Source organism: Balaenoptera borealis, assembly GCF_965194805.1.
Source record: "Balaenoptera borealis genome assembly, chromosome: 7".
NCBI classification, from domain to species: Eukaryota; Metazoa; Chordata; class Mammalia; order Artiodactyla; family Balaenopteridae; genus Balaenoptera; species Balaenoptera borealis.
In genome coordinates, this window is record NC_138864.1 from 74,059,129 (window position 1) to 74,082,964 (window position 23,836).

The 23,836-nt window shown below is 33.0% G+C and overlaps 1 protein-coding gene across 16 annotated transcripts in view; it reads right to left on the reverse strand.

Moving 5' to 3' along the window:
• The window catches only part of AKAP9 (A-kinase anchoring protein 9), a 149,783-nt gene that overhangs the window by 102,113 nt on the left and 23,834 nt on the right, over positions 1 to 23,836 (reverse strand). For 9 of the 16 annotated variants that reach the window (XM_082398159.1, XM_082398169.1, XM_082398158.1 and 6 more), the window contains 7 exons: positions 19,060 to 19,104; positions 13,123 to 13,194; positions 12,581 to 12,751; positions 11,642 to 11,797; positions 10,803 to 11,000; positions 3,213 to 5,591; positions 41 to 254 (listed from right to left, as the gene is read on the reverse strand). In XM_082398159.1, the coding sequence (XP_082254285.1) occupies positions 41 to 254; positions 3,213 to 5,591; positions 10,803 to 11,000; positions 11,642 to 11,797; positions 12,581 to 12,751; positions 13,123 to 13,194; positions 19,060 to 19,104 (3,235 nt within the window). The remainder of the gene's footprint in view (positions 1 to 40; positions 255 to 3,212; positions 5,592 to 10,802; positions 11,001 to 11,641; positions 11,798 to 12,580; positions 12,752 to 13,122; positions 13,195 to 19,059; positions 19,105 to 23,836) is intronic. The other 7 variants (XM_082398161.1, XM_082398162.1, XM_082398170.1 and 4 more) reach the window with 3 other exon arrangements.

Here is a 23,836-nt window from a genome sequence, read left to right on the forward strand (position 1 = left end):
TTGTTTCATAATACTTATAATTTTGTTAGAAATCATTTACCTGTTTCTTGTGTTTTTATATTCTGTAGCTCTAGCTGGTGTATTTTCTGAAGTTCCTTGATCTTATCCTCTTGAGCAGAAATAAGCTCCTGCTTAAGACTGCAAAGAGCTTTATCTTTTTCCTTTTTCATATATTCACGAACCTGATCCACATGAGTTGAATAAACCAGGGAGAGGCAAATACGTTGAGCTTCCATCTGTAGCCTTAAATCATTCTTAAAGTAAATTAATGTGTAGGTTAGAATATTTTTAAATGACAAATCAAGTAATTTAACTTTTTTTTTGCATATACTGATTACAAGGGAGGAAATACATGAAATTATAGTTTAAAATTTCGTGTAAGAGAAGTGACGTCTAATTTAATTTTCTTCTCACTTATTCTGTTGCACTGACCTACCTATCTTTTTCAAGGAAAATAGCACAATATTTTCATTACTTCAACTTCAGAGTAAATTTTGATATTTGGTATAGCTAGGATGGCCTGATCTTTCATTTTTGTTCAAAAATAACATTTTAAAACAAGTATAGAGAAATGCAAATAATAATGTAATAAACACTATGTACACACCCCTCAAATTAACAAATACAATTATTTTATCTTTTTTTTTCATTTCTCTCCTCCCTACATATTTTTTTGGTTTAGAAAGAAAACATAGATAAAATTTAATCTACTATGTTCTCATTCCTCCTTCCCCAGAGGCCATTATCATAAATTTGATCATAAATTTGCTGCAAGTACAGTTCATTTCTTATACTCTCACTTCTCAATCCATCTATAAACAATGCATTATATTTTATGTTTTTAAGAATTTACATAAATGGTGCAAAATGGTATTTATTTTGCAAATTACTCTTCTCATTCAATATACTTCTGAGATCTATCCATGGAGATACAGATGAATTTAACTGTGGTATTATATATATGAATATAGCACAATTTGTCCATTTCCTTTTTGGAGATCAACTGGATTATTTCTAATTTTTCTGATATTTTAAAAAATGCTACAATAAGTTCATATACATACGCCCTTGTACATATATGCTAGTGTTTCTCTAGTGTAGTGGTTCTCAAACTTTAGCACACATCAAAATCACCTGGAGTGCTTATTAAAACAGATTGCTGGGCCCCCCCTCCCAGAGCGTCTAGTTCAGGAGGTCTCATGTGGGCCCCAGAATTTGAATTTTAACCTGTTTTCAAGTGATGCTGATGCTGCTGGTCAGGGACTACACTGAGTGCCACCGAGAAATGTAAATGCTGCATCACAGATGATGTATATTAACTGCATTAGATTTTAACACATTTTTAAAATATAATTACACCAATTTACACTGATATTTAACATTGTAGGTGAATACTCATATCCTCACATTCTCGTCACACTTTTTATTGTGAAACTTATTTTGCCAATCTGACAGGTATAAAATGCTATTTTATTGTTATATCAATTTATAATGTTGAAAGTATCTTTTCATGTTTATGAGCCAATTAGTTTAGTCCCAAGAGCAGAAGTATTTTTGTGGCTTCAGCATTATTTCTAAGCATATTTGGATTCCTTAGGTGTTATTATGTAAGTTGTTGCTCAATTTCTTCCATGAGCTTCCTTCCACAGACACACACCTCACTCCTCTCCCCATCACTAAGGGGGTTTGTCTTGGTAGTGATGAGTGGGGCAGGGACAGCATATGGGTTTGCCTCTGTTTACTTTATGGAAGTTAATGTCAAGGAGATGGTATCTGAAAATGTCTTTAGTTAGAAAAAATAAAATTCTTACTGAGAAAATTTGACCATTTTGACAGCTTCAAATTTAGGTCCTCCCCCAGTAATGCTTTTTAAAAAAGTTTAAATGATCTCTGGCATTTTTAGGAGTGATTACATTAAAACCAATTATGATTTTCAAAACTATTTCAGATATTTAACAAAGCATTAATAGTTACGCAGTTAGAACATCTTAACTCTATTTAGGTTATTAAAATGTAAAATATCCTTACATCTGATATAAGATCATAAATGTGAGTACATTTATTAGAAGTAAAAAGAAAAAACTTTCCAGTGGCTTCCTACTGTATACAGAATAAAATCTCAACTTCTTACGCAGTCTGTAAGGCTCTACAAGATCTGGTCTTTTGCTTCTTCAAACTCTTTTTCTTCCACTCTCCTTCTCTCAAACTCAACTAAATACGTCTTTATTCTGTTCCTCAAACTCATCTCCGTCATCACAATTGCTCTAATTTCCATGTGGCAGACTCCTCGCTGTCATTCAGGTGGCAGCTCAGATGTTAATTCCTCCTAGACACCTTTCCTGACCACCACTACCCACCATTCTCTATCACATTATCTGTTTTATTTTCTTTATAAAACATCACTATTTCTTAACTATTCTACTTGTTTCCTCATTTATTGCCTGCCTCCCTCACTAGAATATATGCTCTTTGAGAGCAGGAACCTTCTTTCTCTTGTTCACCACTATTCCTACCTGGCAAGAGACTCAATAAATACTTGTTATAGAAATGAAGAAACACATAAAGCTCTAGTTAGCACCATTATACAAGATGTCCAGTGGAATTTTCATGTCATTTCTATTTTCAGAATTCAGCAAATATAAATCATCAGGAGTGACCTAGTATTACTCATTATATGCATTGTTTAACTGTATTTAGAATTAATACATTTTCCCCCCCTTGAGGGAAAACAAGACTCTGAGAAAACTCTAGGATTTAAACCAAGATTTTTTTCTCAGGGAAATATAGTTTCATAACTACTGAACAACTATATGGAGTACTAAAAAGTTTGAGAGTTAATTTTCAGTTGTGGAACCTTGAAAACACCAATACAAAATGAGACTGAAACCAATCTTTGGGATTGCAACAAAATATTACAAAATAACTTTTCTAAAGCTCAGACTCTTGCTATTTAAACTCTTGCCTTTTCAAAGAAAATGTGTTCTATGTTCTATTTCCTGAGCAGATTAACTAAAAGATTAACTAAAAGAGCAGCAACAACATTTAAGACAACAATGTTTAAGAATAAAAAGATAAAAGAAATGATAGGCTTAAGTGAGAATTACATTACAGGGTTTACTTTCATTCTCTTGTAAGGTTAATTTATGTTTTATGAAGATGAAAACTTTTAGTATGAAATGTACGCTGTAGCATATACATGTAAGTAAACATACCTGTTCTGATTTAAGTACACTGAGCTCCTGCTGAAGTTTATCATTTTCACCTGGTTCAGTTGTCCCAAGTGATGATTCGTTTGTCACTGACGGCAAGTGATCAAAAAACCATTCTTGCTTGTTTTCTTTTCCAAGAGTCATATTTTCAAAAGGAATTTTATTTAACTCCATTATTTTTGATTCTTCACCAAAATCTTTACTTATTTTAGGAACAGACCCTCCAGAATCCCTGCTTGTCAAAACTCCATCTTTTAAAGAGCTTAAATGGACAGCACACACATTTGCATCTTCTGTCCTATTATGGTTAATTATGATTTCTAGCTCTCTACATCTCAATAAAACTTGCTCTTTTTCTTGCTTTAAAGATTTAACTTCTTCCCTTAGAAAACTAATCTCGCTATGTTTCTGTTTTAATTGTTCAGAAAGATCAGACAGTCTCTCTGACAGTTCTAATTTTTCTCGCTCGGTTACCTCAAGCTTTTCCATAAGTTCTGTTGTATCTTTCTCAACAACCTCACCAATTTCCAATGGTTCTGCTGTAAAAGTTTTGTCATCATCAAAGACTGAACTTTTTATTTTCACTATAGTTGGGTTTATTCTTTGCAAATGATGAAGCTCTTCACTAAGTGCTTTAAGCTTACTTTTATATTCAACTTCTTGTTTATTTTTACTGTCTTCTAAATCGGTTTTTACCTTGAGAAGGCAAGCATAATCCTCCTGTAACTCTTGATAATTAACTTCAAAATTTTTTTCAGCAAATGAAAAAGTGTTCCTTTGCTTTTCAATCTCTTCAGTTAGCTGAATACATTGTTTTTTGAGGTTCTCATTTTCCTCTGTAAGTATTTCTATTTCTTTTTGCCAGCTACAGTCTTTGGATCTGGACTTAACGGAGTCTATGAAAATTAATCTTTCTTCTTGGTTAACAGGAGTATATATTTTCAACATGTCTTCAAGGGCCTTCTTTTCATCTTTAAGAATGCTATTCTCTGCTTCAAGTTGTGCAAATTTTTCTTGAAGGTCATCCTCTTTTTCCTTCATTTGTTTCTCCAATAATTCAGTTTTAAGTTGTAATTCTTGAACTTCTTGTTCAAGTGTACCCTTTTCCTTTTCTTCTTGTCTGAGTATTTCAATTTCTTTTCGAAGTTCATTGATTTGAAGGGTCATTTCTTCTGATTTTGAATTCACAAGGGATTGCTGTAAATCTTTCAGCTTTGAAATTTCCAAAATTAACTGGTTCTGCTTAGTTATCAAATTGTCTTTTTCAAACTGCATGGTTTCTATCTTCTGGCTCATTTCATTCTGTAAGCCATCTATCTGTTGTTTATAGTGAATGCCCAAGTTATCTTTAAGCTTTTCAATATTTATTCGATGTTCAATTTCCAAATCTTCCTTCAGTTTGGAAAGTTCTTCTTCATGACTAAACAGGAGCTGTGTCCTCAGCCTCTCTAGCTCAGCTTCTTGTGATTCAGCCATTCTGTCTAATACAGCATTTTTTTCTCTTTCTAACATTTCAAGCTTTATCTTATAATGTGTAACTTCTGCTTCATGTTTTAATTCTAGTTCCTTCCTGGATTCAGATGCAGAAATAATCTCTGCTTTCAAATCTTTCACTGTACTAAGGGACTTGTGTGCTTCACTGAGTTTACTTTCTTGTTCAGCTATAGTCTGTCTAGCCCTCTGAATTTGGTCCCTTGAAAAGCTCAATTCTTCAAAAAGGTCTTCAAGCTGTCTCTGTAGTACAGACTTTTCTCCTGAAATTACTCCTAGTTCTTCCTTCAGTTTTTCCTTTTGAGAGTTAGTATCTTGCAATTTTATATTCAGTTCATTTATTGCCATATTCATTAAATTTATTTGATCTTCATTAACTGTAATATTTGGATATGATCTTAAAGCATTCTCCATTTCTCCCTTATGTCGTGTTTTAAGTTCATCTATCTGTGACATGTGTTGTTTTATTAACTCTTGTTTCATCTGTACTATCTGCTGCCCATACATCTCATCCAGCTCTGCCCGGAGTTGTTCTAACTTTCTTTGTGTTTCTTGTTCCATTCTTTGTAGAATATCAGTTTCAAATTGACTATCTTTATGATTTTTCTTCTGAAGTTCTTCAACTGTCCTCATTAATTGTTTTATTTCCTCAGAACACTGTCTTTCCTTTTGCTTGGAATTAGTCAGCTCTAATTTCATATTTTTTATCTCTTGGTTCTTCTGTACAAACTGTTCTTGTAATTCTTCCAGTAATTTATCAGCAGTTGTGACTTTATCCTTTAGCTCAAGAGTTTTTTTTTCTTCTTCTATTATTTTTGTATTTAATTCTTCAATGACTGCTTCCTTTTCCTGTATTTCTTTATTTGAGCTTTCTACTTTTTTATCCTGTTCCTTTATAAAGAAAAAATGAAAATATAAAAATGGCATTTTTAGTTCCTGGTTACTCATACCCCTTAACCCCATTACCAAAAGACTGACAGAAGACTGCTTTTTACATTATCCTACAAAAAGTAGCTGCTGAGCCTGCCCCTTAATTTTTCTTACGTCAATGAGACACAGGACTTGTGTAGTCAACACTACCTATGAGCAGTGTTGGCCTTCTTTTTTTTTTTTTTTTTTTTTTTCAAAATTAAAATATACGTTTTATTCATTTTTATATACCGAAATATATAGCATCTAAATAGATAAAGTAAAAATTGCAGGAAATAAAAGGATAAACTAATTGAAACAAAATAGTAAGGGGAGACTTTAACACACTTTTCTTAGTCACTAGTGACTTCCATAGACTAATATAAGTAAATAAACAGAAACACACACACACACACACACAAACCACTGGATCTCATATAATTAATAGCAATTTCTTTTTAAATGTCCATATATTTTTCAAAACTTGGGTAACAGATAAAACCTCAGCAAATTCTAAAAAAAATAAAAGGTAGTGTTGGCCTTCTTGGTGGGAAGAAATTTTTCTTACATTGCTATGACTAAATTTTTTAGTTGAAAACTTCAGTGGGATTAAAATGTGTCTAAACCATTAAACGTTCTTCTTTCTTATTAACTGATTAACATTCTATGTATTTAGTATTTGCAATAGCTAGAGCACTACATACTCCTTACAGTTCCAGAAGATAGTCCTAAAAATAAATCAGAGTTCCTCCCATATAGTATTTTAGTGGCCTGAAGGTTTGGTGGGCAAGTGTTATGAAAAGAGTAAAACAACAAACACAGGTTCCCGTAGGTGAGCCTTAAGTTCACTCCTGGGGCTAAATGAATTAAAAGTTCAGGGATATGCCATGCTTAAGTGGTTGAATCGCAAGTGATATGCAAGACAATTATACCATTTATGGCATATCAATCTGATTCTAGATTTTTGGTGTGAACAGAAATTTGAAAGCAAGACAGATTTTTTTTTTCCCCCCAGTTCTGATTTGGGACTCTATTTTGGAACTGTGGATAAATCAAAACCCAGAACATATGCCGAGGTATGTCCCTATATCCCTAATCATTTGCAGAAGTGTTAGAGCATAAGGGAGTCGAGTAGAAGCCCTGGAAACAAAGTTTTGTCTCTGTTACTTAGTTGCCTGAGTAGTTAAGGGCTGTAGTCCCAAGGACCAAAAAAAAAGTAAAATCCACAGAACGGAACAGAATATATGTAAAGTAATTAAAATCACCTTCAGGAGACAAAAGTCCAAGGCCAAGAGGACTTAAAGGCACCTCAAATGAATGTATTAACATACCTAAAAAAAAGAATGACAGGGCCTAGGAGAAAAGAAAGCCTCAGAGAGAAATATTGGCAGTGCCCATTTAAGTACAGTTCAGAAAAGAGAATCAAGGTACCATGAGACTTTGAGAATTCTAATCCCTCTGGGAAAACCATACCAAATGTAGAAAGCAAGGTAGGGGTCTATTGTAAACAGAATTAAGAATTTCAGTCCAAAGGCATGACCATTCCTACTGTGAGACGGATATATGAGGTTAACACAGCCTAATGCCACTGAACATTTGATTCCTCTAACATCCCTTGATCTCATGTTCACTTGAGCAAAATCCTATCAGCTTTCGTCTTGGTATCATATATCCCATCAATGTCACCATAAATTACTAGCAAGTACTAAGCCTTCAGACTTTAATTTCTGGACTAAAATATGACATTTAAATCAGTTTAATCTCTTTACATCTTGGTGTTTTCGCCTGTAAAATAAAGATGATATTATTTTCTCTATCTCACAGAATATGCTTGAATCTAAAATAAAATAAATATATTAAGGTATTAATTCTCACTGTGCGACATACACACATAATATATTTATATACTAGAAAAAAATCTGTAAGGCATTTGGAGTCTCTAAGAAAGTAAAGTCAGTTCACGGCAGTCAACTTCAGTTAAACTGTTAAGTAATTAGTCTTGAAAATGTTAATGTTATTATAAAATCTGTAATATTTATTTATATATCCTGGTTTTTCATGGGGGGAACCCTCATAAAATAAAAAGTATCGATTCAAAACTGTCCAACACCTGATATTACTGCAAACAACAATTCTTCATTCAATTATTAAATAGTACAAATTCATGGTTCACTTTTCTTAGTACCATTTATTCCAAAGTACATGGTTTTAAACCACTTATATGGTGTTGCAAAAAAAAGATAGCTCTGTGGTTAAGGATACAATCTCTCTATTTTTTGGAAACAGAACTGAGAGAGTAAGGAATAATATAGTTCCTGCCTGTGACGACTGTACCATGGGAACTTCAGAGGATTAGGACAGTAAGAATGAACCTGGAACAGTTAATGCAGTTGCCTCAGAAACCAAGACAGTTCCAACTATCATCCTAATGCCCTAGTCCCTCAGTTGCTTTAATGGAACTACTACTCAGGGATTCATTCAAAGAGAAAAAAAGGAAAAAATATGTATGTAATGAAAAAGGGACCGATAACAAAAGTATTCTTGCTAACATTCAAATAAACAAAGGTTATTCCCCCCACGAAAATGAATTACTTGAATTTTAAATAATCTCAAATTATACTGCCTACTGAATACAATATAATAAGTACAAAAAAACCCGAGTGCCCAGGCTCTTCTAGGCCTAGACCGACTTTCTACTCTTATCTCCTGGAAAGACTCATTTCCAAAGACTACTGTTTTCTAATTAAACTATTTTTTGATGCCTATATACACTTCTAACATGTTTCAGCCTGGGTCTTTATGCATACTCCACCCTCTCTAAAATGTCCTCCCTATCTCATCAGTTCAGATTCATAATTTATTCACTTATTTACCAAATTAGTATTGAGTAGCTGCTATGTGCCATATATTACACCAATTAGGGAGAAAACAAAGTACAATTAAAAGGGGATTGTTCCAATATACAGACTTACCTCAAATATCACCTTCCAGCTAAAGCCTACCCTGAATCACTTCCCTTATGAAGACCTACTAAGAATTTTCAAAACACTTTTTAACCATACTTAGCCTTATTTTGTGGTGTCTTGCGTACATGCCTACTAAACCATGAGTTCCAGTGAAGAAAAAAAGCACATTTAAACATCACTATCTCTTGCAAGAGCATGATGCAAAACAAGTGTTCTGTAAACATCTACAAAATGATTTTTAAATTACCTTGGTTGTAAAGCATGTCCATTTCATAATTTCAGTATCTTAATATTGTACATTTCCTATTTTCCCTAGAGACAGTCTCTGGAATCATACTACGTAGATTTGAAATCTGGCTCTACCAATTTATTACCTGTATATCTGGGCAATTTACTTCATCTTGCTTTGCCCTGATGTCCTCATCTGTAAAATGGGGGTGTTAATGGTATCTCTACCTCATAAGGTTGGTGTGATGATTCAATGAGTTAGTATGTGTATGATGCTTTGAATATTGCCTGGTAGCAAGTAAATAAAAATAAATGCTACCTAATACTTTTATTATTATCCAAACGATAGTCTTGTTTTGACAATTTCTCAACATCTTGCAGAAGAACCTCCTAAGTTTATAAAAAGTACTGTACTGTATGTATAGTCTGCCCTCATTATTCAAAGATTTCATATCTGTGAATTTGCTTACTTGCTTAAATTTATATATAACCCTGAAATCAATACTCACAGTCATTTGCAAAAGTGTAAAGAGTGGTAAAAAATTTGAGTTGCTGGGACTTTCCTGGTGGCACAGTGGTTAAGAATCCGCCTGCCAATGCAGGGGACACAGCTTCAAGCCCTGGTCCGGAAGACCCCACATGCCGCAGAACAACTAAGCCCGTGCGCCATAACTACTGAGCCTGCGCTCTAGAGCCTGCGAGCCACAACTACTGGAGCCCACGCGCCTAGAGCCCACGCTCCACAGCAAGAGAAGCCACCGCAATGAGAAGCCCGCACACCACAACAAAGAGTAGTCTCTGCTCGCCACAACTAGAGAAAGCCCATGAGCAGCAACGAAGACCCAAAGCAGCCAAAAATAAATTTAAAAAATTGAGTTGCATGGCACGCATGATTCCAACTGGCATCAAGCAAGGTGAGCACACTGCTTTTTTGTTTAAGTTCTCATATGGAGAGGACAAGGATGGAGACCATGAGAATGGAGATGGTAGGGGGTAGCAGAGCATACTGCAAGAAATTCTGGCTCTGGGTCAGTCCAATAGGGTTGGAATCCCGATTCTGGCAACTACTCGGGGGGAAGGCACCCTTAGGCAAGTCAGTTAACACTTCTAACCCTCATTTCTCTTTTGAAAATTAAACAAAATATAATCTACCAGGATGTTTTCTTAGGATTTAATATTATAATCTATATGATATGCACAACACTGTAAATCAAATATACTTCAATAAAATTAAAAAATAAAATACAGTGGAAAGAGCAAAAAAAAATCTATATGATATGTATGTGTGTGTGCATGTATGTATGTGTATATATATCCCCTGGGAGCATTGAATAAGTGTTCCAGGCAACTTTATAACACATAACTACCATGAATAAAGAGAATCTGTATTTTTTTCTAATTAAAATCCATGAAACTTCATTTTGCCATGAAAATATTTTCAGAATTTCATAACCATGGCTAAAATGAGTAGAAACATCTCTAGATGTAAAAGAAAAAAAGGATAGAAGTTCTGGTTATAAATGTAGATTCTCCGGAGAACTCAATTTAACATAGGCCGATCACTTTCAAAGAACTCAGTAATGAGTATTATCCTCCCCCCCCAAATATTTATTTATTTACTTAGCCTGCGCCAAGTCTTAGTTGCGGCACTCGAGATCTTTGTTGCGGCATGTTTAGCTGCGGCATGTTTAGCTGCGGCATGCGGGCTCTCAGTTGCGGCACGCATGTGGGACCTAGATCGAACGTGGGCCGCCTGCATTGGGAGCGTGGATTCTTACCCACTGGACCACCAGGGAAGTCCCAATGAGTATAATCTTAAAACCTATTACTGGAAGACTCCCAATTGCTTTTGAAATAAATTATCTTACATGCTTAAAGAACTTTTCTTAATTATGAAACTTTCTGATTCATGTGTGTAACAAAAAGATAAACACCAGGATAAAAAACTTTAAAGTTAATTGTAAAGCTGCTGCACATTGGTTGACTTCCTTAAACATACCATTTCATATGCTCTAATTTTCTCTTGCAAGAAACTAATTTGCATTTTGAAGTCTTCTTTCTTTTTGTGATAATCTTCTAACAGATGGTCTTGTTCTTCCAGCTGTTGCTGATGAGTGAGGATCTGTTGTTTGGCTTGTAGTAAATCTGCAGCTGTGCTACTATGAGTGCTGTTTCTCAGAGTTTCACTAGCCTGTAACTTGAAAATAGAAAGAAACCCCAAAGTATTAAATTCTTTAAGTGAGTACACTAAGGAACAGACATCCTTTGGGGGGTGTTACTCGGCTCATAGTTGCTCTCTGGGTACTTTACTGGATTCACTTGAGACCCCAGCAAACATGCTGCCATAGCTGATCAGATGAGTATGAGTACATTACCTAAGCTGATAAATTCCTCCCTTATCTAAAATTATTTTCTGTTACTCGTCAACAGAAACCTTAATTAATACAATCAGATTCCTATGGCTCTAATTAAAGGTAAGTGGAATATATTCGGTCTAGTTACCATTTCAGAACCTAACTAAAATAAAATCATACCAGGGTTGACAAAGGTTGGATGTAACTACAGGTTAATTTCTGCAAAAATCCACCTTATCGGACTTATAAGATTTTAAAATACAGATGAGGAAGAAGTACAAAGAAAATAATAGCACAATACCACTCAAGAAGTATGAATTAAATTCCTGGTTAACATAACAAGTATTTACTAGTTTTTTCAAAATAATACATAATAAGCAAATGGCTTTTAAATAAATATTTATTTGCTCTGGAAAATATAAGAAAAATTTTAAAAATTCATTCCTAAAAATTTAATAAATTTTGTTCTATTAGTAATACTTACATGCTGGAATTGAATCTGTAATTTTTGACTCTGTTCTGTCAACTCTAAAAATTCTCTCATTGTCTCATCCTTTTCTCTTCTCGCTTGTTGTAAATTAGCAGTGAGTTGGGTTATGATGCCATCTCTCTGTTTAATGGCAGCTTCAAATTCTTGCAACTAAAAAACATCAGTGAAAATTAAACGTGCTATATTTAATTTTTTTAACAAAATTAAATATTAGTACAGCTAACTTCTTCAAAAATATGATATTCAAAATGCATTGGCAGAATTATCACAAATTGTAAGCATATTTGAAAGCTATTATCTTGCGGGAATTAGTTTTACTTCCAAATCAACTTTTAAAAAACCATCTGAACTAGGGAACAAAATACATTAGATTTGACTTATCCATATATCTACTTCTAGAAGGACAAGTGTCTTTATATTTAGGGATGCTCCAATGTTTGTAGGCATTACCATCATAGGCATGTTTAAGCCTTGTTTCTAAAGAAGATGAAACTGAAATATATTCTGTCATCCTCATCAATGTCTTATTTCACCTTGTTTTCATAAATGACTGCCACAAACAACAGATGTTATTTTAACCACAAGAAGTTACTTACAAAGATTGGCTGACATTTTTAATGAGTTTAAGTCAATATTGACTGATGTGGTATGCAACATAATTTTCTCTCAGGCTGCTTACAAAAACATCTATCCCTACTGAAGTGATGTCAGTCTAGCTATCTCATAAAGTTAAAAAAAAGATCTCATTATATTAGCCCTGTTAATGGACTAGTTTTAAGCGATGTTGTTTATGATATGTATAAGGACAAATATTATGAGGTGACTTTAAGTTACCATTTAAAAAACCCATCTTTAAAGAATGTACCTATACTAGCATTCAAATTTCCTATTTTTGTTTTGTAACAAACCAAGAGCCACATAAGGTAAACACACCTGCTTCAGCCCTTCAGTCCCACAGGTGGCCCTCATTTCTTCTAGTTCTCTGTTTAGCTCTTCAATCTCATGTTGTTTCCCAGCCAATTCATTTTCCATCATCTCTAGGTGGGTCTGATTGTACTGTGCTCCATGTTCAGAATAAGAATCATCAACACCAAATTCTTCTTCCTAAACCAATCCAGATCTTTAATAATTCAGTACTAGCAACATTCCCTCAGGAAAAGGGATTCAAAATCTGAATCCTACAGCAAAGTCTAATTTAAAACATCACTCATCACCTGGGAGTTTACTGGCATGACAACCTACTTTGTTGCTAATGTGATATATATATATACCTCAAGAGCAAAAACAAGATAGCTGCAAATTCTGTTACAATTGAGTTTTATAACAAAAGGTGGATAATTTTGTTTTGTTACACTTTAAAAGCATTTAGAAATCACACACTGAAAGAAGTACATGCAGGAAAAAGCTTTGTTAGTAACCAAATGGTTTTAAATAGAATAAAACATTAGTACAATGAGTAGTTTTAAATACTGTACCCTTAATAAATTTGTAGGCTTTCCTGTTCTCGCCACAAAACTGCAACCATTTACCTGTATAAAAACAATTTCCTGAAATATTATGGTTTTAGAATTTTATTTAGAGCTAACAATTATATTTGTGCTAACTGTATTCATGCTTTTTTTATGCCTAAGGAAAATACCTCATTGGCAAAAACAGATATAGTGATTAAATTTAAACACCTAAAAGACATTATGACCATTTCAAATGCCAAAGAATTCCTCATACATTTGAGTGCTTACAATGCAAAAGACACTGTGCTATACATTTTCATTTAAGTGAATTAAGGTTCTGACTATGTGCAGTTTCTCTTTTGTCTTCAGAAGAATAACTATAAACCTCTAGTTACAAGATCCTCCTCTACAAAACACTGCCTTAAAATCATTTAAATAATTGTTTTTTGATTAAGCCCTATTCATTTTAAAGTAAAACTGTTTACTGATGTACATCTACTGAAGGTTGGCAAGCAGGTGAAGAAGTAGGAGGAGATGTCAAGAGCTGAGGAAAACTCCCCCAAGAACCTTCCCCTGAGGGTACTATGATAGCCATGCCAACCCTGACAGATGTGGAGATTTTCCAGAATACAGGTGTCTCTATAATAGACATTTTGTGGTAGGATGCAGGAGGTTGGCAGAATATGTCTCTGGGGTTGACCTGGTGGGAGATTAATTTCAGATCAATTAATCTACTCAATAATACCTTCCTTCCCCCTAACAGCAAACAAGTGAACTTCATTCCTGTTTACATTTAATTTCTCACAATTCTATGTTAACAGAATCCAAGATAATGAAGTTTTTACTGTTCAATTACATAGAACAGAATATCTTAGAATCAGGATTAGGTTGATATGGATCACAACACTTGAAAAAGTGAAGATCCTAATTAAGAGTTCTTTCCAGAGTTTGATTCCTTCTTTTTTTCCCGAGGATAATTTCAAAAAACAAAGCTTAAAGTTAAAAAAAAATTTCACCTTTATGGCAACACATTACTAGAATTTGTGAAAACTATCAGAACACAGCAATACTAACTCTATTAAGATTATTAATAAAGTCACTTGCAATAACTTTCAAATTAAATTCTAAATTTCAATTAGCTTTTCTTGATTTTGAAATGAAGCACTTTGATAAACATCTACTAAACTTTTCCTTTAGGGTAACAGTATAATGAAATGGATTTTATGAATATTTTCAAATATCATATTAAGCAAAGGATATTCCTTTAAGTGGTGATGATGTCACTTACATAAATTAGTTATCTATTTATAATAATTGAATCTAACACATTAAATAGCCAACATTCAGCTTAACTTTTCTCTAAATTGAGCACATTTTACACTTGAGCAAGTCATATGTATTGGCTTCTTAAAATACTACATGACTGTTTTCAAAACTTAATTATGTTATTATAATAAATATTAAAATCTTGTCAATATTAATAGTTCTTAAAAATTTAATATCATGTAAATAGGTAATAAGAGATTATACACCAGAACTAAACTATATTTCAAAGTTAGAAAAGAAACAACAGAATATTAGGATCATTAATAGTTAGCAATAAATGATATTTTTTAAATCTAGATAATCACTTCACTGATACCTAACAGGTAGAGCATTTATCTCATCTTCTTACACTAGCGTTTTAACACAATACTTGGTAAACCATAATATGAAGGCACATTAACAGCTTGAAACATGAAGATTAGATGAACAGACCCCTCCAACTGAAGAAAGCTTAACTTTTCTTAATGTCGTTCTTTACTGTGGCATTTTTCAAAGTTATTTAACCTTTAGGCTATACTAATAGAGTCTTTTTGAATTCATAATTTACTCAATCTGTGTAGACAACTTGAAGATTTGGGAAAGTACAAATAAGGTACATTCTAAATTTTAAAATGTTCTGTAGAGTAAGTATCATCTCCTAAAAATACTGCTATTCAGAAAGAATCAGAGGAAAGATGACTCTTATTTTATAATCATAAAATGTTCTTCACACAGAAACTTTTCCTTTCAGTGGACATCAGTTCAAAAACACAGAAGAACAACTCACTCTTTATTTATGATTAACACCTTATCCTTATTATACTTAATTTGGCAGTGTGTACAAAAATATTAATAATGGACGTTTTAATAAAAAAATAAGAAGAATCTAATAGTTCATAAAAATTATAGGAGTTCACTGTGCCTAGCTGCCTCCTGGAATTAGAGCCAAGAAACTAATGAGGTTAAGATCATTCAGTCAAAGTCAAAGTTAAGTATCAAGCACCATGTTGTACACCTTCAATATATAAGCTGAGACAGGGAGGGAGAAAATGAAAATAAGGTGAAGTTAAAAAAAAGAAAGAAAGAAACCCAAGTCAAAGTTGAAAAGCTAAGTTTACGTTACTTAATGGCTGGTTCTAGGCTATGTCTCCAACTGCAGCCAGTCACTTCATAAATGTCGTGAGTCATGTAAGTGACTTGTTAAGAAGTTCTGAATAATCAGTTGAAGTCCATAAAAAGACTGTATGCCCTACTATCATTTCATCTTTCTATACATAGCAAAGCATATTTATTTACTTGTCTTATCCCTGTATGTTGCCTGTAGCATTTCCAACTTTCCCCAAATAACCCTGCTCTAAGGGTATCAATAAAAATATTTTATGTAAATATGGTATTCTATATATAAATGTCCCTTCACCAAGAACTGAAAAGATTATGTATAATTTAAATTAATTCATAAGAAGGGTATTTTTTATTTAGTCTGATTTCTCTAGTATACACAATTGGATATATTTTTATACAGAACAGATCTTAGGGAGATCACAGGATAAAATTATCTGACTAATCCTTTCTAGACCTGAATCCATTTTTTAATCCAAGGGATATACTAGCCACAGAAGTCAAGAACATTAAGCACATACCATATCTATCAAAATAAAATTTCTAAACTAATTGCTAATTAAACATAGAATCAGAATCTGAAATCCTTCTGAGAATAAATTGTTAAAAGAATTCACATCATTCATTTGTTTCATATAAACTTAGTGTGAAGAAAAGCATACATCTAGTGAAGCACAGTAAAAAAAAAACACAAGCTTTGCTGATTGTTTTTTATGTATCAAACATCATACTAAAATTACCAAATAACCCTCAAAACTACCCTGTGATATAGATATTATTTCCCCCATTTTACAGGTAAGGAAACTGTATTTCAGAGTTTAAGTGATGTGTCCAAATTCATCCTGCTCAGAGGCGAAGAAGCTGAAATTTGAAAATAGGACTTTCTGGCTCCAAAGCCCCTTCTCTTTTACATCACCTTATTTCCCTATGGACCAGAAAAATGACAGTGATATTTAGACAAAATACAAGATAATTATGTGTCTTATGATTAACACCGTGTAATTTTAAAATTTTAAGAATATTCAAATGCAAACCAGAGCAGCCAAGACTGTCATACTTCACAAATCTGTTATTTGTAGTGAAGTTATATGTGTTGCCTAGAAAGGAATTTCATTTTAGAGGTCCCTTAAGAGTTCTAATATGAAGAGTATTACAGTGTGAGATTTACTCCTTGTTTTATTTTTTATTTTTATTGAAATATAGTTGATTTACCATGTTGTGTACTCTTTGGTTTATAAATTTGACCTACTGAAGATTTTTCTGCCTCCTAAGACTGTGAATATGGCTTAGAAGTCCTCTGAAATTCTAGCTCAGTCAAACCAGTCCAATGTCATTAAATCAAGTAGCTAAAGACCCAAAGCCAGTCCAGAGTATCATGGATTGAAGCAGTACCCATTTTAGCAATCTTGATGAGACATCATCAAATATTTCACAGACTATCAATTCTATACTATTTTCTATACACATAGTAAAATATGTAAATTTCTCAAAGTATAATCCATTATGAATCTAGGCCCAAAATGGATATTACAAGGAATATGATTCAAATGTGGTCAAATCTGTCAAAGATTATTCATAATTATCTTTCAACATAACCTTCTAAATCACTAATTTTTTCAACTTATACATCAGCTAATCAATTGAGTTTTTGTGACCAGTGTTAGAAAGAAAAAGTATCAGAGGACCGGTCACATAGTAAAGTATCTTTTCCTGAAAGTTTGGTTTAAAAAAATATGTATGTATGAATATGTATATATTACTCATGTGCACAATTATTCATGTGCACAATTATTCATGTATACAACTATACACATATACGTAATACATATGTAAATATATAAAATTACATACACATATATATGTAAAATATATTTCTTATTGTTGAATCATGGACATGTTTTTTTGTTTTTTTTAAAATTCGTATTACTCTTTTTTTTTTTAAATTTTATTTATTTATTTATTTATTTTTGGCTGCATTGGGTCTTCACTGCTGCGCACAGGCTTTCTCTAGTTGCAGCACGTGGGCTTCTCATTGCGGTGGCTTCTCTTTGTGGCACAGTATGGGCTCTAGGCATGCGGGCTTCAGCTGTTGTGGCATGCGGGCTCAGTAGTTGTGGCTCGTGGGCTCTAGGGCACAGGCTCAGTAGTTGTGGCACATGGGCTTAGTTGCTCCACGACACGTGGGATCTTCCCAGACCTGGGCTTGAACCCGTGTGCATTATCAGGACAGCTTCTTAACCACTGAACCACCAGGGAAGCCCTGGACAACATGCTTTAACTTTTATCTGTAGGACTTATATTTAAAATTATTTGTACCTCATTTTGAAACACATCATATTTACTAGGTATCACAATAAAAATTTAAAATATAAATTTTAACCAAATTTCACAGGCATGTATTAGATGGTCTGATCTGTAGCCACTTGGATTATAAAAAAAATTCACTTTGGTATAAAAAAAAAAAAAAAGCACTTTGTGGAATCCTGGGCTGCCCAAAAATCACCAGTAGTTCAAGTGCCAAACCATCTTAAACTTCAATCAAGAAAGACAAGCTCTAAGAATTAAGGTATTATGGAAGAGAAAAGCAATGTTTTCATATCTAAGTCCCCAATTTAAAGTCACAAGCACAGATTCTCTGAATTGCAAGCTGTAATTTTAAACTGAGATACTTCCCATAAAGGCAAATTTATGTAGCCTAAACTGGGCACTAATTTATTTATTTAACATTGGTTAATTATTTCCCTGACCAGATCACTAATAAGTATATTTCCAGCTTTTAAACACATTAAACTTTTGAAGTGTAAAAGTTTTCACTCCCATTAGCAATCCGAAACAGTAATAAGTTCATTTAAGTACATGAAGTTTTTTTTCTTTCCTATTAGACACCTACAATAAATCAAAACTTATAGAATACACTGAGTTGTTGAACCATTCAAAGTAAGAAAGTTTTCCATGTCCTCAAATATTAGACCAAAAAAAATGACAATCATATCTAAAAGAATAAGAAAAAGATAAAATGACATACATTTATTAACACATAAAGAAGGTATTTCCTAAAGTGTCCAATGCCCACGTTAGCTTTTATTACCTAAATTAAAAATCACTACTGCAATATTAATTTCAATAAATGAATTTATATAATTAACTAGAATTCAAGCAGTTGTAAAAAGCATTACGCAAAATAAAATACCCTATAATATGAAATGTTTACTGTGTTAAATATGGATACCTTATATCATGTATCCTAGAAACCCAATTTCAAACACTCTCCTAGAAACTAAAACAAGGCCTCAATCTAATTAAGGACCAACTTATTCAAACAGATTTAAGACTTTAGTTAATAATCTGTAAAAAAGATATATCAGAAAAATATAAACTTCAGGTTTTCTAGGTCATTTACATTACATCATACTGTGCTATATTCTTATTATATTTATAAAAACATAAAGCATGTGAGTTGCAAGTAATAAAGTACTAATAATCAACAATAATTTCAAAAGAATATGAAATGTCAATCACAGTGTTACTTATCCTTACCTCTGAACTATAATCATCTGCCGTGGTTGAAATTTCACTTTCCGGCTAAAACAGAAAGTAAAAACTGATTATATTAAAGTCTTTCTACTGCATCCCCTCTCCAAATATTGTACTTTATTAGCCCATTACTACTGGTAACTTATGACAGAAAACTCAAAAAATTTTACCAGAAAACAGGTAAAAAATTATTAAATTCTTTAAAAATTCCACTCTGATTATGAATCACAATGGTTAAATAACACATCTAAAATTTATCACTAGGCAGTTTTCTAAATATAAAAGTATCAAGAAGTACTTTCACACAGGGTCTTTTATACACTACAAATCATTTGTAAGACAAAAGCACCATAAAAGATATCATCCCTCTAATGCTTACATCTCTTTTAAATAAAATAAAGTCCTAAATTGTTACTCCAAAAAGTTCAATTTCTTTAAAATGAAGAATCATCAAATTTTGGTGCTAGAAAATTAGCAACAACTTGAAGAAAATTACCAACCTCTGTTGTTATTAACACTGTTGCAGCTTACAAAAAACTTTCAAAGACATTCTTGCTTCATCCTTACATCCCTGGGATTTGGGTATGAAGTGAGTGGCTTTACTAAGCTTCCCTCAGCTTAGAAGTACTAGGAAGAGTCAAAGAGGAAACCTAAATTTTCACTGCTTTCACTGTTCACACGCTCTCATCAAATCTAAGAATCTAATTTTACAAGTGAGAAAAGAGACCCAGATATTTCATTTTTTCACTCAATAAATATGAACCATATATGAATCCAATACAGAAGCACCTACATAAAACAAATACTAATGGACATAAAGGGAGAAACTGATGGAAATATAATAATAATAGGAGACTTTAACACCCTTCTGACATCAATGGACAGATCTTCCAGACAGAAAATAAGGCAACAGAGATTGTAAATGACACAATAGAACAGTCAGACTTAATCGATATTTTCAGGACATTACATCCCCCCAAAACAGACTACATTCTTTTCAAGCGCACATGGAATATTCTCTGGGATAGACCACATACTAGGACACATGGCAAGCCTAAACAAATTTAAAAGGACAGAAATTATTTCAAGTATCTTTTTTGATCACAACAGCATGAAGCTAGAAATCAACTGCAGAGAGAAAAACGAGAAATGATTACAGGGAGACTAAACAATATGCTACTAAAAAACTAATGGCTCAACAATGAAATTTAAAAAATACCTTGAGACAAATGACAATGAAAACACAACCATACAAAAGCTATGAAATGCAGCAAAAGCAGTCCTAAGAGGGAAGTTCATAGTGACACAGGACTTGCTCAAAAACAAGAAATTTCTCAAATAAACAACCTAACCTACCACCTAAAAGAATTAGAAGAAAAAGCAAAACCTAAAGTCAGCAGAAGGAAGGAAATAATAAAGCTCAGAGAGGAAATAAATAAAACAGAGATTTAAAAAACAATAGAAATAATCACTAAAACCAAGAGCTGGTGTTTTGAAAGGACAAAATCGACAAACCTCTGGCAGGGATCACCAAGAAGAAAAGAGGACCAAAATAAAATAAGAAATGAAAGAGTAGAAATAACAACTGATACGACAGAAATACAAAAAGACATAAGAGAATACTATGAACAATTATGTGCCAACAAATTGGACAACCTAGAATAAATGGACCAGTTTCTAGAAACATACAGCCCACCAAAACTGAATCAAGAAGAAATAGAGAATTTGAACAGACTGATCACTAGAAGTGAAACAGAATCTGTAATTTTAAAAAACTCCCTTCAAACAAAAGTCCAGAACTGGATGGCTTCACTGGGGGATTCCTAAACATACAAAGAAGAACTTATATCAATCCTGCTCAAATTCTTCCAAAAGATTAAAGGGGAGGGAAAACTCCCAAAGTCATTGTATGAAGCCACTATCACCTTGATACCCAAACCAGACAAAGATTCCACAAAAAAAGAAAATTACAATACAATATCTTTGATGAATATAGATGAGAAAATCCTCCACAAAATATTAGCAAACCAAATCCACAAACACATTAAAAAGGATCATACACCATGATTAAGCTGGATTTATCTGAGGTTCACAAGGATGGTTCAACATACGCAAATCAATCAATGTGATACACCACATCAACAGAAGAAAAGACAAAAACCACATGATCATCTCAACTGATGCAGAAAAAGCATCTGATAAAATTCAACATCCATTCTTTTTTAAAAATTAAAAAAATTTTTATTTTATATTGGAGTATAGTTGATTAACAATGTTGTGTTAGTTGCAGGTGTACAGCAAAGTGATTCAGTTATACACACACATGTATCTATTCTTTTTCAAGTTCTTTTCCCATTTAGGTTATTACAGACTACTAAGCAGAATTCGCTGTGCTATACAGGAGGTCCTTGTTGGTTATCTATTTTATTTTATTATCATTCCACTTTTGTGTTCATGTTATTGAATACAATTAAACATAATATTTACATCTATAAAATTATCCTGTGTATACACATAAAGAAACATTAAAAAATTCTAATAGGGTTATCTATTTTAAATACAGCAGTGTGTACATGTTAATCTCAAACTCCCAATCTATCCCTCCCCCCATCCTTCCCCTGGTAACCATAAATTCATTCTCTAAGTCTGTGAGTCTGTTTCTGTTTTGTAATAAGTTCATTTGTATCATTTTTTTAGATTCCACATATAAACAATATCATATGATATTTGTCTTTCTCTGACTTACTTCACTCTGCATTAAAGACTCTAGGTCCATCCATCATTCTTCTTAATGGCTGAGTAATATTCCATTGTATATATGTACCACATCTTCTTTATCCATTCAGCTGTCAATGGATAGACTGTTTCCATGTCTTAGCTATTGTAAACAGCGCTGCAATGAACACTGGGGTGCGTGTATCCTTTTGAACCATGGTTTTCTCCAGATATATGCTCAGGAGTGGGATTACTGGATCATATGTTAGCTCTATTTTTAGTTCTTTAAGGAACCTCCATACTGTTCTTCATAGTGGCTATACCAATTTATATTCCCACCAGTATACGAGGGTTCCCTTTTCTCCACACCCTCTCCAGCATTTATTGTTTGTAGACTTTGTGGTGATGGCCATTCTGACTGGTGTGAGGTGGTATCTCACTGTAGTTTTGATTTGCATTTCTCTAATAGTTAGCGATGTTGAGCATCTTTTCATGTGCCTCTTGGCCATCTGTATATCTTCTTTAGTGAAATGTCTATATAGGTCTTCTGCCCATTTTTTGATTGGGTTGTTTGTTTTTTTGATATTAAGCCATATGAGCTGTTTGTAAGTTTTGGAGATTAATCCACTGTCAGTCACATCACTTGCAAATATTTTCTCCTATTCTGTGCGTTGTCTTTTCGTTTTGTTTATGGCTTCCTTTGCTGTGCAAAAGCTTTTGGGTTTAACTAGGTGTTTATTTTTCTTTTTATTTCCATTACTCTAGGAGACAGATCGAAAAAGATATTGCTGCAATTTATGCCAAAGAGTGTTCTGCCTATGTTTTCCTCTAAGAGTTTTATAGTATCCGGTCTTATATTTAGGTCTTTAATCCATTTTCAGTTTATTTTTGTGAAATATCCATTCATGATAAAAACTCTTACTAAAGTTGGTATAGAGAGAACATATCTCAACATAATAAAAGTTATTTATCACAAACTCACAGCCAACATAATACTCATATGATTACCATATGATCCAGCAATTCCACTCCTGGACATATATCTGGAGAAAACTCTAATTGGAAAAGATACATGCACCCCAATGTTCATAGCAGTACTATTTACAATAGCTAAGACACGGAAACAACCTAAGCGTCCATCGACCGATGAATGGATAAAGAAGATATGATATATATATAGATATAGATCGATCTATCTATCTATCTATCTATCTATCTATCTATCTATCTATCTATCTATATATAATGGAATACTACTCAGCCATAAAAAAGGAAATAATGCCATATGCAGCAACATGCATGGACTTAGAGATTATCATAGTAAGTGAAGTAAGTCAAACAGAGAAAGACAAACATCATATGATATAACTTACATGTGGAATCAAAAAAATGACACAAATGAACTTATTTACAAAACAGAAACAAAATCACAGACGTAGAAAACAAACTTATGGTTACCAAAGAGGAAAGGCAGGGAGTGATAAATTAGAACTTTGGGATTCGCAGATACAATCTACTATATATAAAATAGATAAACAACAAGATCCTACTGTATAGCACATGGAACTATATTCTATATCTTGTAATAAACCATAATGGAAAAGAATCTGAATAAGTATATATACATATATATGGATGCATATATATACATAAGTATATGTATATATACTTATAACTGAATCACTTTGTTGTACATCAGAAACTAACACAACATTGTAAATCAACTATACTTCAATTTAAAAACATTTAAAAAAAAAAAAAAAGCTGATTCATGGGCCCCACCCAGACCTGCTGAATCAGAATCTACATTTTAAAAAGATCCCACATGTGATCTGTATACACATGGAAGTCTGAGAAGTATTCCTCCAAAATGGGGAAAGATAATAAAGTACGTGTCCAATGAGCTCAAAAAAATTAACAGAAACAAAAAACAAAAAAAACCAACCAAACAAACAAAAAAAGCAAAAACCGAAAAAAAACCAAACATGAACCATCACTGTCTCCTTTCTCATCTACACTTACGGAAATTTTATTCAGCACTCAAGACCAAGTTCCAAGTCAACCT